Below are 13,638 nucleotides of genomic sequence, written 5' to 3' on the forward strand. Positions count from 1 at the left end.
CTTTTAACAGTTTCCATACCATTCCTTTCTTATTCTGTCAACAGGATCAACCATCATCATCAAGATTTCACCAATTTTGAGTTTTTGACTTGTTTGCTCCTTCAGGTACTGTCTTAACTTCAAGACCCACAACCCCTTTTGTCCCTTTTTCTCAATTTTCGTTTGATTTTCCTTTTTGGGTGTTGGTTATAACATCCAATTTGTTATAGAGTTTTGAGCTTTTTTAGTTGGGTTTCTGTGGGACTGTCTTAACTTCAAGAATCACAATCCCTTTTGGCCTTTTGGTGATTGAATTTGTCCCTTTTCTTGATTTTTGTTTAGTTTTCATTTTTGGGTGTTCTTTATTGCATTCAATTTCTTATAAAGTTTTGAGCTTTTTGTAGTTGTTGTCATGGGTTTTGTGGTTTTTTTGGGGGGTTGAGGGTGTATTTGATTTGGGGTTGGATTGAGCTGTATTCAATTGTTTAAAGTACTGATCTTTACTTGTTAAGTTTTCTTAATTTGGAGATTGCTGATATAATTTTGGTTGTTGCTACTTACTATTCACTTTTTCTTAAATTCACTCACCAATAACCAATACATCAAAATCAAAAGCAAGAGACTCTACATTTCCCTATACCATAAGCAAGTCAATAGGGGTTGTTTTTGTTGGGTATTAATTGTCTTGAGTTTCTTACCATAAATAGGTTTTCCTTTTAGGAAAAAGTTTAGGATTGGCTAGTCGACTCTATAAATAGAAGCTTGTTCCTTCTAACTTAATCAACATTCACAATGTAGTTCAATGGGCTTTGAGAGTTATGGTTAGGGGAGAGAATTTGTGAGATACAAGTGATACGTTATCATTTGTATGAACCTCTTGAGTGAATTGGTTATATTATTTCTCTCTATATTTTGTACTCTTATATTTATATAGTGGATTGTCCATCTCCTTTGTGGATGTAGGTCATTTGACCGAATCACGTTAAATTTTTGTGTCTCTTGATATATTTTTCGCCTGTCTTCTTTGTTTTGTTAGCTTCCTTATTACACCTAATTATTCCGGTTCTAACTGTTATTTTAGTCAAACCAACTTTGCTTATATGAATGAAGAAAAAGTAGACCACCAAAAACCTCTCATTTAGACACAATTTTGACTGACTACTTTCAAGAATGATAAGTACTACAGATTGGTACAGTAATGGAATGTCCTGTAAACAGGAAGATGAAAAGGACAGAATTTTAAGTAAAAAAACCAAACTTTAATGTTTGTCATCAAAAAAAAAAAATCAAACTTTAATGTATCTAAAGCTAAGTTCTTGAAGAGCAAATGGGGATAGGTGAGTGAGAAAGACACTAGTATACTAGTAATAAAGACACCATTTTTATTAACTTTTTTTTCCTTCTTCCAGATCCCATCTTCACTACATGTATAAACAATTTGTGGGTTGGGAAGAGAGTAGAGTTTAGGTAAGTGTAACAGTGTAAATACAAGTGCGCTGGAAAAGTTTTTGACTTCATTCTCTTTTACAATATCAAGTTGAGATTTATGTAGCTAAAGTTGAAGATGAAATTATATTTAATTATACCTTTTACAAAGAACATAACATAATATTTATGTTTAAATGCATTTCAATACAACTTTAAAGGCAAAAATGAGTGGAAAAATATGTTATAAGGTTTTTTCCCAATTTATGTTAGTAAATTTAAGTGATCAGATTTATTATTATTTTTTTGTTTTTTCATTCGTTATTCAGCGTGTGTATTGAATTCAACTATTTGGAATTCACTTTCCATTCAGGAAGTAATTTTTTTTCATATTCTGGCTCGAACTAGATGTTTGGGTAAGGGAGGAGCAGCCACCGGAATTGCTTTGCCGGAGACAATATTTGACATATTTGTTCTACTTTTGGTATTTTTTATTCCTTCTTAATCAAGCGCCGGGAAGAAAATTGCTGAATCCAAGCTGTTGCTACTTACTTCGCCGTTCCGGTAACTTTTTTTTGTTTTTGTAATTATAAAAATTTGAACCTGATTGTCTCTATTGGTTTCAATTGCACAGATTTTACTTAGTTTTGTGATTGCTAACATATAGAATTGATGTTTGGTAGGAATAAAATTTAGGGCATAACTGACCCTTATACAACCTTCTTATTGGGGGATTGTTGGAGCAACGATATGGTTGTCTTCGTATTTGACCTATAGATCACAAGTTCGATGCCAAATAAGTAGCCTTGTTAGGAAAAGTATAAATTTTTAAACTTTTTTAGTTTTCGTCCGTTAGAAATAGGGATATTTTTAACAAGTGTGTTTTTGTTTGGGAAGTATACAATAACAATATATCCCCGTGAAATTCCACAAGTGAGGTCTGGGGAGGGTAGAATGTATGTAGACCTTTATTGCTATCTTGTAGAGGTAGAGAGGTTGTTTATGAAGGACCTTCGGCTCAAGTGCAATGAATCCAGGTATAGAAAAAGGAGACAATGTAGAGAATATAGCAAATAACAAGGAACAATGCAAAAGTACAATAAAAAATCATGTGATAATGAAACACCATAAGCAACAATGATACAAGTGAAAACACAATGTGAAGTACAGTATAATCCCGCAAGTGAAGTTTGGGGTGGGTTGGGTGATGTACACAACCTTACCTTTGTTGATTGTAACTTCGTCAAAAAAAAAAACTAGTTTTGGTTCAATTTTTTTCCTGATATTAGATTTAGTTTCTTTGGAATATTTCTGTTTGCCTGATCTTTTTTTTTTCCTTTAGTTTCTTGAGAATATTTCTGATTTAGATTCACAGCATAGAGTGCCCGTGTCTTAAGCAAGATCGAATCTTAATGAATTGAAGATTTTAACCTCCTTGATTTGACCTGGTGTTACTCGACTAAATAATTGGTGGTTTAATGCAGAGGATTCAATCAATGACCCATACAATAAATTAGAATGACCGAGAAGATTCAAAGGTGCTGCGAGGTTTGTGGCAATCTATCCTTTGACGATGGCGGTGATGGGTTCTTCTATTGCACTCGTTGCGGCTCTCAAGCAGTTGACATCATGGACACGGGTGTTGATGATGATGACCTATTCAACGTAGATGGGGGTATGTACTCTACTAGTCAGCGCCGTCAATATTGCCAGGTCAGTCAACCTGTACCCATATCTCAGGTACAACTCTCCCAGCATTTAGAGACTTTGAAAACCTTTGATGACTACGACGAGCGTAATGGAGATGATGGAGTTGGGCCTGCAGTGCCTAGTGATTTTGGATCATCTCAAATTTCTTTGACTTACACAGACTATTATTCAGAAATCCGATTGAGGTATGTTATGGGGTTACAAGCTATGATCCAAATGCAGTGCAAGACTCTGGTGGAGAAATTTAATGTAAGCCCCCTGATTGTTGGGCTTGCTGGGCCTATTTGGTTAAGACTCTTGGCACATGAAAACGTGTTGAGTGATGAATGGGCAGACGATGTCATCCATGAATCAGAGTCTCAAACTCAAGGTATCATTTTGATTATCTTTATAGACACAAGGATGGGAATCGGGATATTTTCATGTTCTTGTTTCTCTAGGATTTGTTAACAATCATTAGTTAGAAGCTGAAGATTAATCAATTAATTTTTAGCCTAACATTGCACGTTCGACTACTATGCTTGTTGTCACTTGCATTCTTTTAAAACACTACTTGTAAAGTGCAAGACTAGTAATTAAGCATATCAACTTGGTTTCTAATGGGCAATCTTGTGTAACGAAAATGAAATTTCTTCTAGGATGTTGGTCCTTCCCTTTTGATCTAATTTGTATAGCATGAAGGAAAAGATGTTCTGTCCTCTTTTATCTTTGGTTCATGGTAGGTGGCTATATTTATGAAAAACTTCTGAATCATACACTCTGGCTGTCTGGCAAAGTGGGTTTGTTAAGTTTTCTATATGTCTTCAGTGAGAGAAATCAGTTGGTGTGAAACTCTGTGATATTATGCAGGTTGAATTTCCTTTCTGTATTCACCTTTCCCTTTTAGAACCTAATTCCAGTATTTATTTCAGGGGAAATAGAACTTTCTCAGCCGACTGGCAGCCAGAAAACAGAACCTCACAATTTAATTGGAAAACGGGCAGTAACCATATGGCATAAATCTTTGAGAAACTTGATTCCATTACCTTGTTCTCTGGCTATCTCTTTTCTTGTCTGTCACGTGGCAAGGGAAGCTATCTTGCCAACAGACATATTGAAATGGACGTTAGAAGGAAAGCTCCCATATTTTGCAGCTTTTCTTGAAATAGAGAAGCAGTTGGGACCTCCTTCAAGGTCGTGCCCTATCAGTACCAGTCGTATGTTCAGGCCTATCAGAACTGTCACCTTGCAAAAGTTAGAGTCCCTAGCTGCCTCCATTGCCAGGAAAATAGGCTTGGAATTGCCTTCAGTGAACTTCCATGCTATAGCTGCCCGTTATCTCAAGCATTTATCGCTTCCTGTTGAGAAAATTCTTCCTCAGGCATGCCAAGTGTATGAGTGGTCTATGCCTCCAGAGTTGTATTTATCAGATAATGACTCCAGGCTGCCTTCTCGTGTTTGCGTGATGTCTATACTGATTGTGACAATGAGGATTCTTTATGACCTGAATGGCGGAAAATGGGAACTGATTTCATCTTGTTCGAATAATTTAGTGTCTGCTGTTGAGAATGGAGCTGGAGAATGTGGTTTCAGTTGCAATGCAAGAGGTGCTGTTACCGAGGAAGACTCAGCTTCACGTGATTCAGATCCTCATGATAGTACATCAGTTTTGAGTAAAAAATCTAATTATGATGCTTCGAAACTATTGAAGATTCTTGAAGAAAAATACAATGAGCTCAGTGATACATATGGTAATTGCAAGGCATTACATTGATTTTTAGATACATGTAGATATAGCATGGGGTTATAAGTTGCACCGATTGTTACTTGTTGGAATTATGCTTTCTTTTTCTTGTTACTTGTTTGAGTTATGTTTCTTTTCTTGTTTGACAGATTTTTCAAAAGATTTACAATCATACCTTCTGTACTGCAAAAATGTGGTTTTCGCTGGACTAGAACCTGCTTACGATGATCACGAAGAAGAAAGGATAATAGAAGATTTTTGGGACTTCTATCAAAGCCATAAGGTATTTTACTTTCCCCGTGATTAAGGTTGATTTATACGATCTTGCACCCACCCACATCCTTAAAACCTTGTCAATATGTGATGGGATGGTAGTACCTATCAACAACCTTCAAAAATCACCACATCTTTCCTTACTGATATATCTGCATAAAAGTTAATTTTGCTCTGTTGGACAACTTCAACAACATGGAGAATTAACCTGAAATCTATATATTTGTTTTTTACGTCAAGTCCATTCTCTTTTAACTGTTTCTTATTCACAGTTGGAATTTTGTTATGTACTAGTACTAGTTCTGTCGAACATCTCAGAATACTAATTTGAACGTATGTTGGCTGAGGATGGTAATTATTTGCTTATTTAGAGAGAACCTACCAAACCAAAGACTCAACCTGAGACCACATCGAGCTGATTTGTTTTCTTTGTAGGAAATTGAAGTACTGGATTTTTTTTAAAATCACTCAAGGTAGATTTTTATTTTTATTTTGGTTAACTGTATATTTTCATTCATAACCAGAATTGTACGATTACAACCAGAGCAGTATTGAACTACCTGCTCACTCTTCAATCTATCAATCTACTTATCTATAATCAAATAATACAAGTAACTTATATATATCAGTGATACATTCCAGCTATAGCCTATGCAGACACTAAGGATAGGCGTTAAGTTGTTGTAGTGTAGTATGCCACTTTGCCCTGTTCTTTCTATTGATGTGCATATGCATCACGATTTCCTTCAGCACTTCATCAGCTCTCATGCTTCGATTCTGAAATCTGATCTTGTTCCTTTCTCTCCATATAACATACACTATCATACCAATCACACTGCTTACAATTTCAGCTCGTCCTGCCTTCTGTTTTGCCATCATACATACCAATCGTAGTTCAGTCTCCCAATCTTGAATAACTCTGTGAAACCTCAGCCACCCACACAGTCTACTCCACAATGCTTTGTCACCTGACATTCAAAGAAGAGATACTAAAGGTAGATTTTATTATCAAAAGATAGGATTAGGCCAGTGCATAGAATCAGAATTACAGAAATGTGCTTAGATTCTCCCTCTGAGCCTCTAGGGATAGTCTATGAGTTTCACTAACAAGTTAGGATCATTACAGGGCTCACATCGCACCACCAGCACTTGTTCTGTAAACACCTGAACTTTACAAAAGGTAAGGATTGTATTTTATCCTCAAAATATCTATGGTTTCTCTCAGGCCCAACTGTCCACAAGATGTACAACGGAATGGCATTCCATTTCTTCGACGCACATGACTCTTTTGCGGAGTCTACTTCCATAGTTGCTTGATCGACAACCACCTTGCGTCCCAACCTTCTTAGCCTTCTTTGGCAAGGATTAGGAAGATAACTCTAGAAAGTTGCAGATTCTTATTCTTTCGTGGACTTCTCTTCCATGCTTTCCGTTGGTCAAACAACCAACCCATTTTTTATGACAAGTCTTTCCCTGCTCCTAGTGACTCTGACGCTACCAGCAGTTAAGCGTGCCTTTTACATTTTCAGGCATCACCTACATAATCCCAAATAGATTGAAATCAATTCTGAGATATTGAGTTAACACACTAAATAATGTTTAACTTCCTAAAGAAACCTAAATACGGAGTTTTGGTGAAGTAACATGATTTACGGTTAGTGTACTTCTTAACTAGCTCTGCCTACATCAGTATTTTTTTACCCATTTGGATGTTGAGCATTCACCTAGTTTTCTTATTTGTTTTTCACGGGGTTCCTGTACTCGTCTTTGCTTGTTTAATATTTAATAGCTGAATTATATTTCATTTTTAAAATAAGGCTGACAAAGCATCAGAAGATGGGAAAACCGACTCCCACACTTGTAACCATTTTCACCATAGCGGATCCAGACATGGATCCAACAGCACAACAAAAGAAAACGAGAACTTTAGGGACGATGGTGATTCAAATGCAGCATTGAGGCAGCTGAAAGCAGATATGAACGAGAATCGATTTGTTTATATGCCACCGAGGAAAAATGTGAAGAAGAAAGATGGCTACATCAGGTATGCTAGAAAGAAAGACGGGGCTTATCTCTACGCTGTACATGCTGATTATTACATATTACTTCGATCTTGTGCTAAGGTTGCACAAGTTGATGTTAGGACTATGCATGTTGGAGTATTGACCTTTGAGAAAAGATTGGAAATGCTAGAAAAAAGAATAGATTTTTGTTTATGTAAGAGAATTCCTGATGATTTCTGTGAATTTTGTCGCGATTAGTAAAGAAATTCATCATATTTAGCCAACTGCCTTTGCGGAAGATTTGGTTTTGTAGTCCATTACAAATGTTATTTTCCGTTAGGAGATCTATATAGACACATCATCTTATTTTATTCCAATTGTAAATTAGCTTATGAGATCATTTCCGCGAGACATTCAATCAACTTCCTTAAAAGTGATAACAAAATAGCTTTTACTACAATTGCCTCTTCTCTTGGCACAGAAAAGCCTTAACTATCCTCTCCCCATCTACGAGAGACAGCAAGGTACAGCTCAGTATAATAGCACTTGTTGGCTACAAGTATACTAAAAAATTGCTGGTCCTCTCGATCAAGGGGGGTAAATTAGCTTGTCTGAATCTTTTCAGCTGCTGCTGAAGCTGCATCATTGAAACCCAACTTCTGTAACGCGTTTAAGAAACCATCCATATCGGCTGCACCAATCTTGTATGGGCTGTGAGCAGAGCCAGGAAATGAACCATTAGTTACTTCTTCCTTGTATTCCAAAAGAGCTTTGTTGATAACATCTCCAACTTGTCCATACTGCTTACAGAACTTAGGAGTAACCTGCAGTACATGGAATATAGTTCATACAGATAGAATTGACTCCGGATTCGGAGTAAATTTAGTTGTACTAACCTTGGCATGGTGCGGGTGTTGCATCATCCCAAGAAGATCATGATAAACTAGCGCCTGCGTTAGTAGGACATGCAATCAAATAACCTAAAACTGTCAATCTTTACAAATGATTGTACTACTGCTGGAGAGTGAAGACATTGACAAAGCATGCTAATATCATGGGGTCATGACAGGTAGAGGTGGCAATTTCAGCCCATATACGTGAAATGGATCCATTTTCGGATCACTACAGAGTATATAAAAATTAGAGGGAATTTCAACCAACCTGACCACTACAGAAAGGCCCAGCGCCAATTCCGATAGTGGGGATCCTAAGAGCAGATGTTGTTGCTGCAGCAACAGGTGCAGGCACACATTCCAAATCAACAGAAAAACACCCTGCTTCCTGCAAGGCCATGGCAGTTTCCACAACCTGCAAAACTCATAAAAACAAGTATATAGACTGCCCTATCAACGTTTCTGCCTTGAGGCCTAAATCCACCAAGAACACTGATGGCCTGAGGTGTTAATCCAACATGCCCTATTACAGCAATCCCCGCTTCAACAATAGCTTTAGCTGCTGTAATTCTTGATGGTGCCCTGCCTTCCAACTTAATCGCGTCCATTCCTCCTTCCTTTAGAACTCTAACAGCTGTATCAACTGCCTGCTCATAACACAACATCACCAAGCCATTCACATCCCATTGAAACTTATCAAGAAAAGATCCCCTTACACCAATAAGAAGAGGCAACATTAATTGGTTGTTGTATGTGTAAGCAACATTCTCCGAATGCAAATGCAAGTACGTCCTCTTAACATTTCAATAAGGCAGATAAAGCAATACCTTCAAAAGTTCGTTTTCAGAGGCTGTGTTTTCATGCAGTTTCTCAACTTAGACAAATCCTTGCACTTCCTAAATAGGATTACTCGTACTTATATCTTTACTAGTTTTTGGGAACGTGTGTTGCACGTTTATCCCTTGTAATTACTACAAGATTTCTATATTTAAAAAGGAATGAATTTCAGAATAGAAAATATGTGCGTATTGCAAGCTACTTAGTATAAATATTTGTAAATGATTTAAATACGGTTACAATATGTGTAAATAGTTATTTATAAAATTAAGTAATCAAAAGAGAAGGAGTGTAACACCAAATTAAAGCTTAACATCAAATGGACAATCTGACAATCATATCAAATAGTTTTAAGAAATTGTAAATTTCACATGAGTTATTAGTTGTGAAGATCTCACATAATGTTTGAAGAGAATATATAAAAATTTATCAATATCCATTACATTATTATAGCATTACAATAAATTATACAACTTCAAATGTACATTATGTTCATCCCACAAATATTCGAAAATAATATGAAATAGAGTAGACTAAAAACAATAAAATAGCTAATGAATTCTAAAACTTTTAAATAACAAAAATTAAAGAGAGAAACAGTTCCACTTTAAAAGAATGGAGGAACTTCCTCAATAACTAACAAAAGCATAAATAGATTTACCTTTTTTTTTATTGCATATGTGATCATGAGGAATTACATCCATCAGCAATCATCCATTAACAATTATACATTAGAATAACCAAGTGTATGCATTAACATAAAGTGACTGTGATGAGCAATGTAATTATATCCACTAATAATCATCCATCAACAACTATATATCGAAAAAACTAAGTGTATGCATTAATATAAAGTGATTTTGAAATAATTTTTTGGTATGTATAATTATAAGTCAGGTATTATAAAAGTCATTTAAAAGATGGCATACATAACATTTATGAGAATTAGAATGATTAAAGTTGGGCTATGTAAAGTTTTTGACTAAAATCTAAATATGTGTGCCATATTAATATGTATGGTAATTCAAAGGACATTTTGTTCTTTAATTTTAAAGGATATTTCAGTTTTTAAAGGATATAATTTACAACATTTTGTTGTTACGAAACACTTTATCTACCTAACCCCATTTTAGAATGAAAACAAATTAAATATTCAGTGAATTAATTCTATCTAGAAATATAATGGATTAATACCATATGATTATTATTTAATATATTATTAATTAGTTTTTTAATAATATTTAAATTTAGTGAAGATTTTCCCATTTATAATAATATATAATGATGATACGTATAATCGTAATTCAACTTTGAAGTTAAGATCTTCCCATTTATAATAATATATGATGAGATACGTAGAATCTGCTCTAATTTCTAGTGATATGTTCAACACAGAAACATAAATTTGTTAATGGTAGTTGAAACGAGAACTGTTTATGCAAATGATAAATGCATAAAATCAATAAAAACACCAATTCTGGAACAATTGAGCTAGAAATGATCACCTATTGAATACAAGACTCATTATTACCAAAAGAATAGTTTTCAACTTTTGCCCCCAAGGCCTAGCTCAAGTGGCAAAAGGTGGAGGATTTGTGGCTTAGGTCGCAGGTTCAAGCCCCACACCATGCAAAGCGAAGCCCGAAATGTAAGTGGAGAAGGGTAGAGGGGCGGGCCCATTATCCACCGAGTTTAGAAGGTTGTGATTGATCCAAAGGGCGGGCCACAAACGGATTTCTCGATTATCAAAGAAAATAGTTTTCAACTTTTCATTATCAACTATTTTCTTTCTTTATCCAATGCCTCACCATTCCAAATAAGTAACAACGTAAACATCACATGACACAAGAAATTACATTAACACAAATAACAAAGGCATAATAAAGCTCAACCAATATTTCAATTCTTGGACAAATTTGAGCAACAAATCATCACCTAACAAGAACTAACTAAACTCCTAAGAACAAAAAGAACTCATATTTCTCCTCATTTTCTTTAACCAATTTAAACAAAACACAATGATACCATAGATGCAGTCTAGCAACAATTCCCACTTTAAACAGAACAACAAATGATTACTTGTTGGATTAACTCATTTATACATTGACAACCTAAATTTTCACATTATAATTGTAATTTAATCTATGAAAAAGCGTCAAAATTGCCCCTGAACTATGTGAAATAGACCACTTATACCCTTGGTTACATTTTGGGATCAAAACTGCCCCTGCTATTATCCTAGGAGACCACAAATACCTCAAGAGTTAACACCCCAAATTTTTAGTGATGTGGCTGGCCACGTGGGACTAATCCTTCCACCTAAGCATTGCCAACTAGGATTCACTACAAAAGAACTAGACCTTTAGCGGCGACAACAGTTGCCACAAAAGTCCAGAATATCGTCACTAAAGGTTTTTTAATATTAAATTCTGATTTTTTATTTTTTTTTCTTCATTGTTTTTAAAAAACCAAAAATGATATCGATTAAGGAGGAGTTTGAAAAGACACTATATTGTTTTATTTTTATGTCATATGTAAATGTATAAAAATGTACAATGATGCTTTGAATCGAGAAGTAATTTTGATGATTTTCGTAATAATATTGGATGTTTTTAATATTGATAGTGCAAGTTATTTATTTTTAGAAAAATTAGGTTGCAACCGAAAATTAATTATCATATTTTTTTGTTGAAAAAAATAGGTTTTTACTAGCGAATGATTGTTGCAGTCTTAGTCCCCACTAAAAATCACTCATAACCTTTAGTGGCAATATTTTGGGATTGGCTAACTATTGAGGGTATTTGTGGTCACCTGGGATAAAGGGGGGAGGGGGTGTTTTTTATCCCAAAATATAATGGAGGATATAAGTGGTCCATTTCGCATACTTTAAGGGTATTTTTTTTACCCTTTTCAGTTTAATCTATCAAATCAAGTGATTTACCCTATTTCACGCCACCATATAATGTTTGCTATGAATAGCTTACACAATTATCTATGATAGTAGCCGCAATGACGGAGCAATGACTTTCACTAAAGGTAATCAAAATATAAAAAAATACATAAATGAAGAAGCCAAAGATATTCAACATTCACTATACAACAACAAATACGTCTCTCGTCCAAAACAAGTTGAGGTCAATTATATGAATCTCTACTTCATTTAAGCTCATTTCATATCCTATCCATACAATGTACAAAAACAACAACAACAACAACAATGTAATCCCATAAGTGTGGTCTGGATAGTGTCGGATATACGTGAACTTTAACCTTATGTAATGTAGTGCAGAAAGGTTGAAGGAAAAAACACCATTTTTGCTAATGGGTATGTTTCAGATAAGCAATGAATCGATCGTACATGTATAATACCCAAAAAACAGTGAAAGCCACTCTTTGCGCCAACCTGACAATTAAAAATGGACAGAGCGAGTATTTTTTTTCTCAATTTATATGATATTTTTTAAATTTCTAGAATCAAACAGCTACTCGATTGTGAATTTGGGGAGTGAAATTTTTAAATATTTCGAAATCAAGTTTATATATTTATGTAAAATATATATAGTATTTTTTTTTTATAGTGAACGAGTAAAAATGAAGGGGAGGGTGTTAAAAATGATTACAAAAAAGGAAAACACACATTATCTTAAATGACTTATTTTAAGATATAAGCTAACGGTTTCTTTTTTCGCCGTCTTTTTTAATGATTATTACGTGTACCAAGAAATATAATATATGTTTTAAAATTATTTTATATATAATATATATTTTTGAATTATTTGTCATGTGCAACACATTCTTGTCCTAAAAGATGATTATAAAATAAAGTTTGATAGTGATTTGTGGACCCTCAAAAGGCATTTGGGAAAGTTGTGGTTGTCGATTATTTTCTATCTTTTTATGATTTTTGTAGCTCCTTTAAAAAAGATAATCTCTCCGTTTTTTTATATGTTATTATTACTATAAATAGTTGGTATATAATATTTGTCAATTTCATAAAGTCAATGTATAAATTACAATATTCTTTCTATTATATCCTTTGATAGTTCATTAATCTTGAAAATAGACATTTAACCAACCTAGGTAAACTAATAATTAATTAATATTCACTGTAATTATTTTATACATTGATTAATTATTTTCACCATTGCATTACTCTATAATCTGATTTCGAAAAAGAAACATCAACAAAGAAATTTAAAATAAGAGATGGATTTATTTATTATTTATTGAAAAGTTGACTTAAAAAAAATTAAATAAAGATAAAATTGTAAATTTACTTAGTTTCTTTATGCAAGTGACATATAAAAAGGAATAGAGAAAGTATTTAATAACGTTACTTATAATAATACTTACCTAAATTAACTTTTTTTCCCTTTAAATGTCTCATTTAATTAACACTCCACTAGTTGAAGTGCTACGGATGAAATTGGAAGAAAAAAAAAAGTAAATGACTTCTTATATTTCAAAACATTAAAGATTTGGAATAAATTTTAGTTTGTCCAAACGACTAATATTTGAGACAGGAAGGTGTAATGCTTGCGTGAGGGGTGTGATGTAAACAATCTACCCTCACACAATCATTACCGACTAATTCCATGTAGCTCAAACACATAATTTATAGGTCACACATAGTGGCAGATCCAAAATTTTCATTAAACGGAGTTAAAATATGAAGACGTAAACACACGAAGAAGTAAAAAAGGAGTTCAATATGTACTATATATACATCAAAATTAATTTTAACCATAGCATAGATTTCCGTCGAAAACGGTTTAGACGGACCCTTAGCTGAACC

The 13,638-nt window shown here is 34.1% G+C and overlaps 3 protein-coding genes across 5 annotated transcripts; 1 reads left to right on the forward strand and 2 right to left on the reverse strand.

Moving 5' to 3' along the window:
* The first annotated feature begins 24 nt into the window (after positions 1-24).
* On the forward strand, positions 25-7,479 carry LOC102596822 (TATA box-binding protein-associated factor RNA polymerase I subunit B). Of its 3 annotated transcripts, none has more exons than XM_006340230.2 (6): positions 25-105; positions 1,813-1,968; positions 2,889-3,484; positions 4,026-4,844; positions 4,987-5,120; positions 6,928-7,479. In XM_006340230.2, exons 3-6 carry the CDS (start codon positions 2,923-2,925, stop codon positions 7,369-7,371), a joined length of 1,959 nt encoding a protein of 652 aa, XP_006340292.1. In that variant the 5' UTR covers positions 25-105; positions 1,813-1,968; positions 2,889-2,922; the 3' UTR covers positions 7,372-7,479. The 3 variants fall into 3 exon arrangements, with proteins under 3 accessions (XP_006340292.1, XP_015158315.1, XP_015158309.1); XM_015302823.1 differs by having other exon boundaries at positions 31-105; positions 1,778-1,968; XM_015302829.1 differs by lacking the exon at positions 1,813-1,968.
* Positions 7,480-7,581: 102 nt separating this feature from the next.
* On the reverse strand, positions 7,582-8,445 carry LOC102591843 (3-methyl-2-oxobutanoate hydroxymethyltransferase 1, mitochondrial-like). Its single transcript, XM_015303494.1, has 3 exons — positions 8,275-8,445; positions 8,010-8,063; positions 7,582-7,937 (listed from the first exon to the last, which is right to left on the reverse strand). Exons 1-3 carry the CDS (start codon positions 8,404-8,406, stop codon positions 7,716-7,718), a joined length of 408 nt encoding a protein of 135 aa, XP_015158980.1. The 5' UTR covers positions 8,407-8,445; the 3' UTR covers positions 7,582-7,715.
* Positions 8,446-8,452: 7 nt separating this feature from the next.
* Positions 8,453-8,779, reverse strand: LOC107058079 (3-methyl-2-oxobutanoate hydroxymethyltransferase 1, mitochondrial-like; the record flags this gene model as incomplete). The annotated part of the gene is made up of 1 exon (XM_015303388.1): positions 8,453-8,779. A coding segment is annotated over exon 1 (291 nt), but the record flags the coding sequence as incomplete, so codon positions are not given.
* Between the last annotated feature and the right edge of the window lie 4,859 nt (positions 8,780-13,638).

Source organism: Solanum tuberosum, unplaced genomic scaffold (genome assembly GCF_000226075.1).
Source record: "Solanum tuberosum cultivar DM 1-3 516 R44 unplaced genomic scaffold, SolTub_3.0 scf00017, whole genome shotgun sequence".
Classification (NCBI taxonomy): Eukaryota; Viridiplantae; Streptophyta; class Magnoliopsida; order Solanales; family Solanaceae; genus Solanum; species Solanum tuberosum.

Excerpts from the sequence above, each read along its gene's own strand:
- LOC102596822 (XM_006340230.2), top strand. The coding sequence starts at position 2,923 with ATGACCGAGAAGATTCAAAGGTGCTGCGAGGTTTGTGGCAATCTATCC. Across the intron at positions 4,845-4,986 it reads TGAGCTCAGTGATACATATG|ATTTTTCAAAAGATTTACAA; the intron begins GTAATTGCAAGG and ends CTTGTTTGACAG. Across the intron at positions 5,121-6,927 it reads ACTTCTATCAAAGCCATAAG|GCTGACAAAGCATCAGAAGA; the intron begins GTATTTTACTTT and ends TTTTAAAATAAG.
- LOC102591843 (XM_015303494.1), bottom strand. The coding sequence starts at position 8,406 with ATGGCCTTGCAGGAAGCAGGGTGTTTTTCTGTTGATTTGGAATGTGTG. Across the intron at positions 8,064-8,274 it reads GGCCTTTCTGTAGTGGTCAG|GCGCTAGTTTATCATGATCT; the intron begins GTTGGTTGAAAT and ends CTACTAACGCAG. Across the intron at positions 7,938-8,009 it reads AACACCCGCACCATGCCAAG|GTTACTCCTAAGTTCTGTAA; the intron begins GTTAGTACAACT and ends CATGTACTGCAG.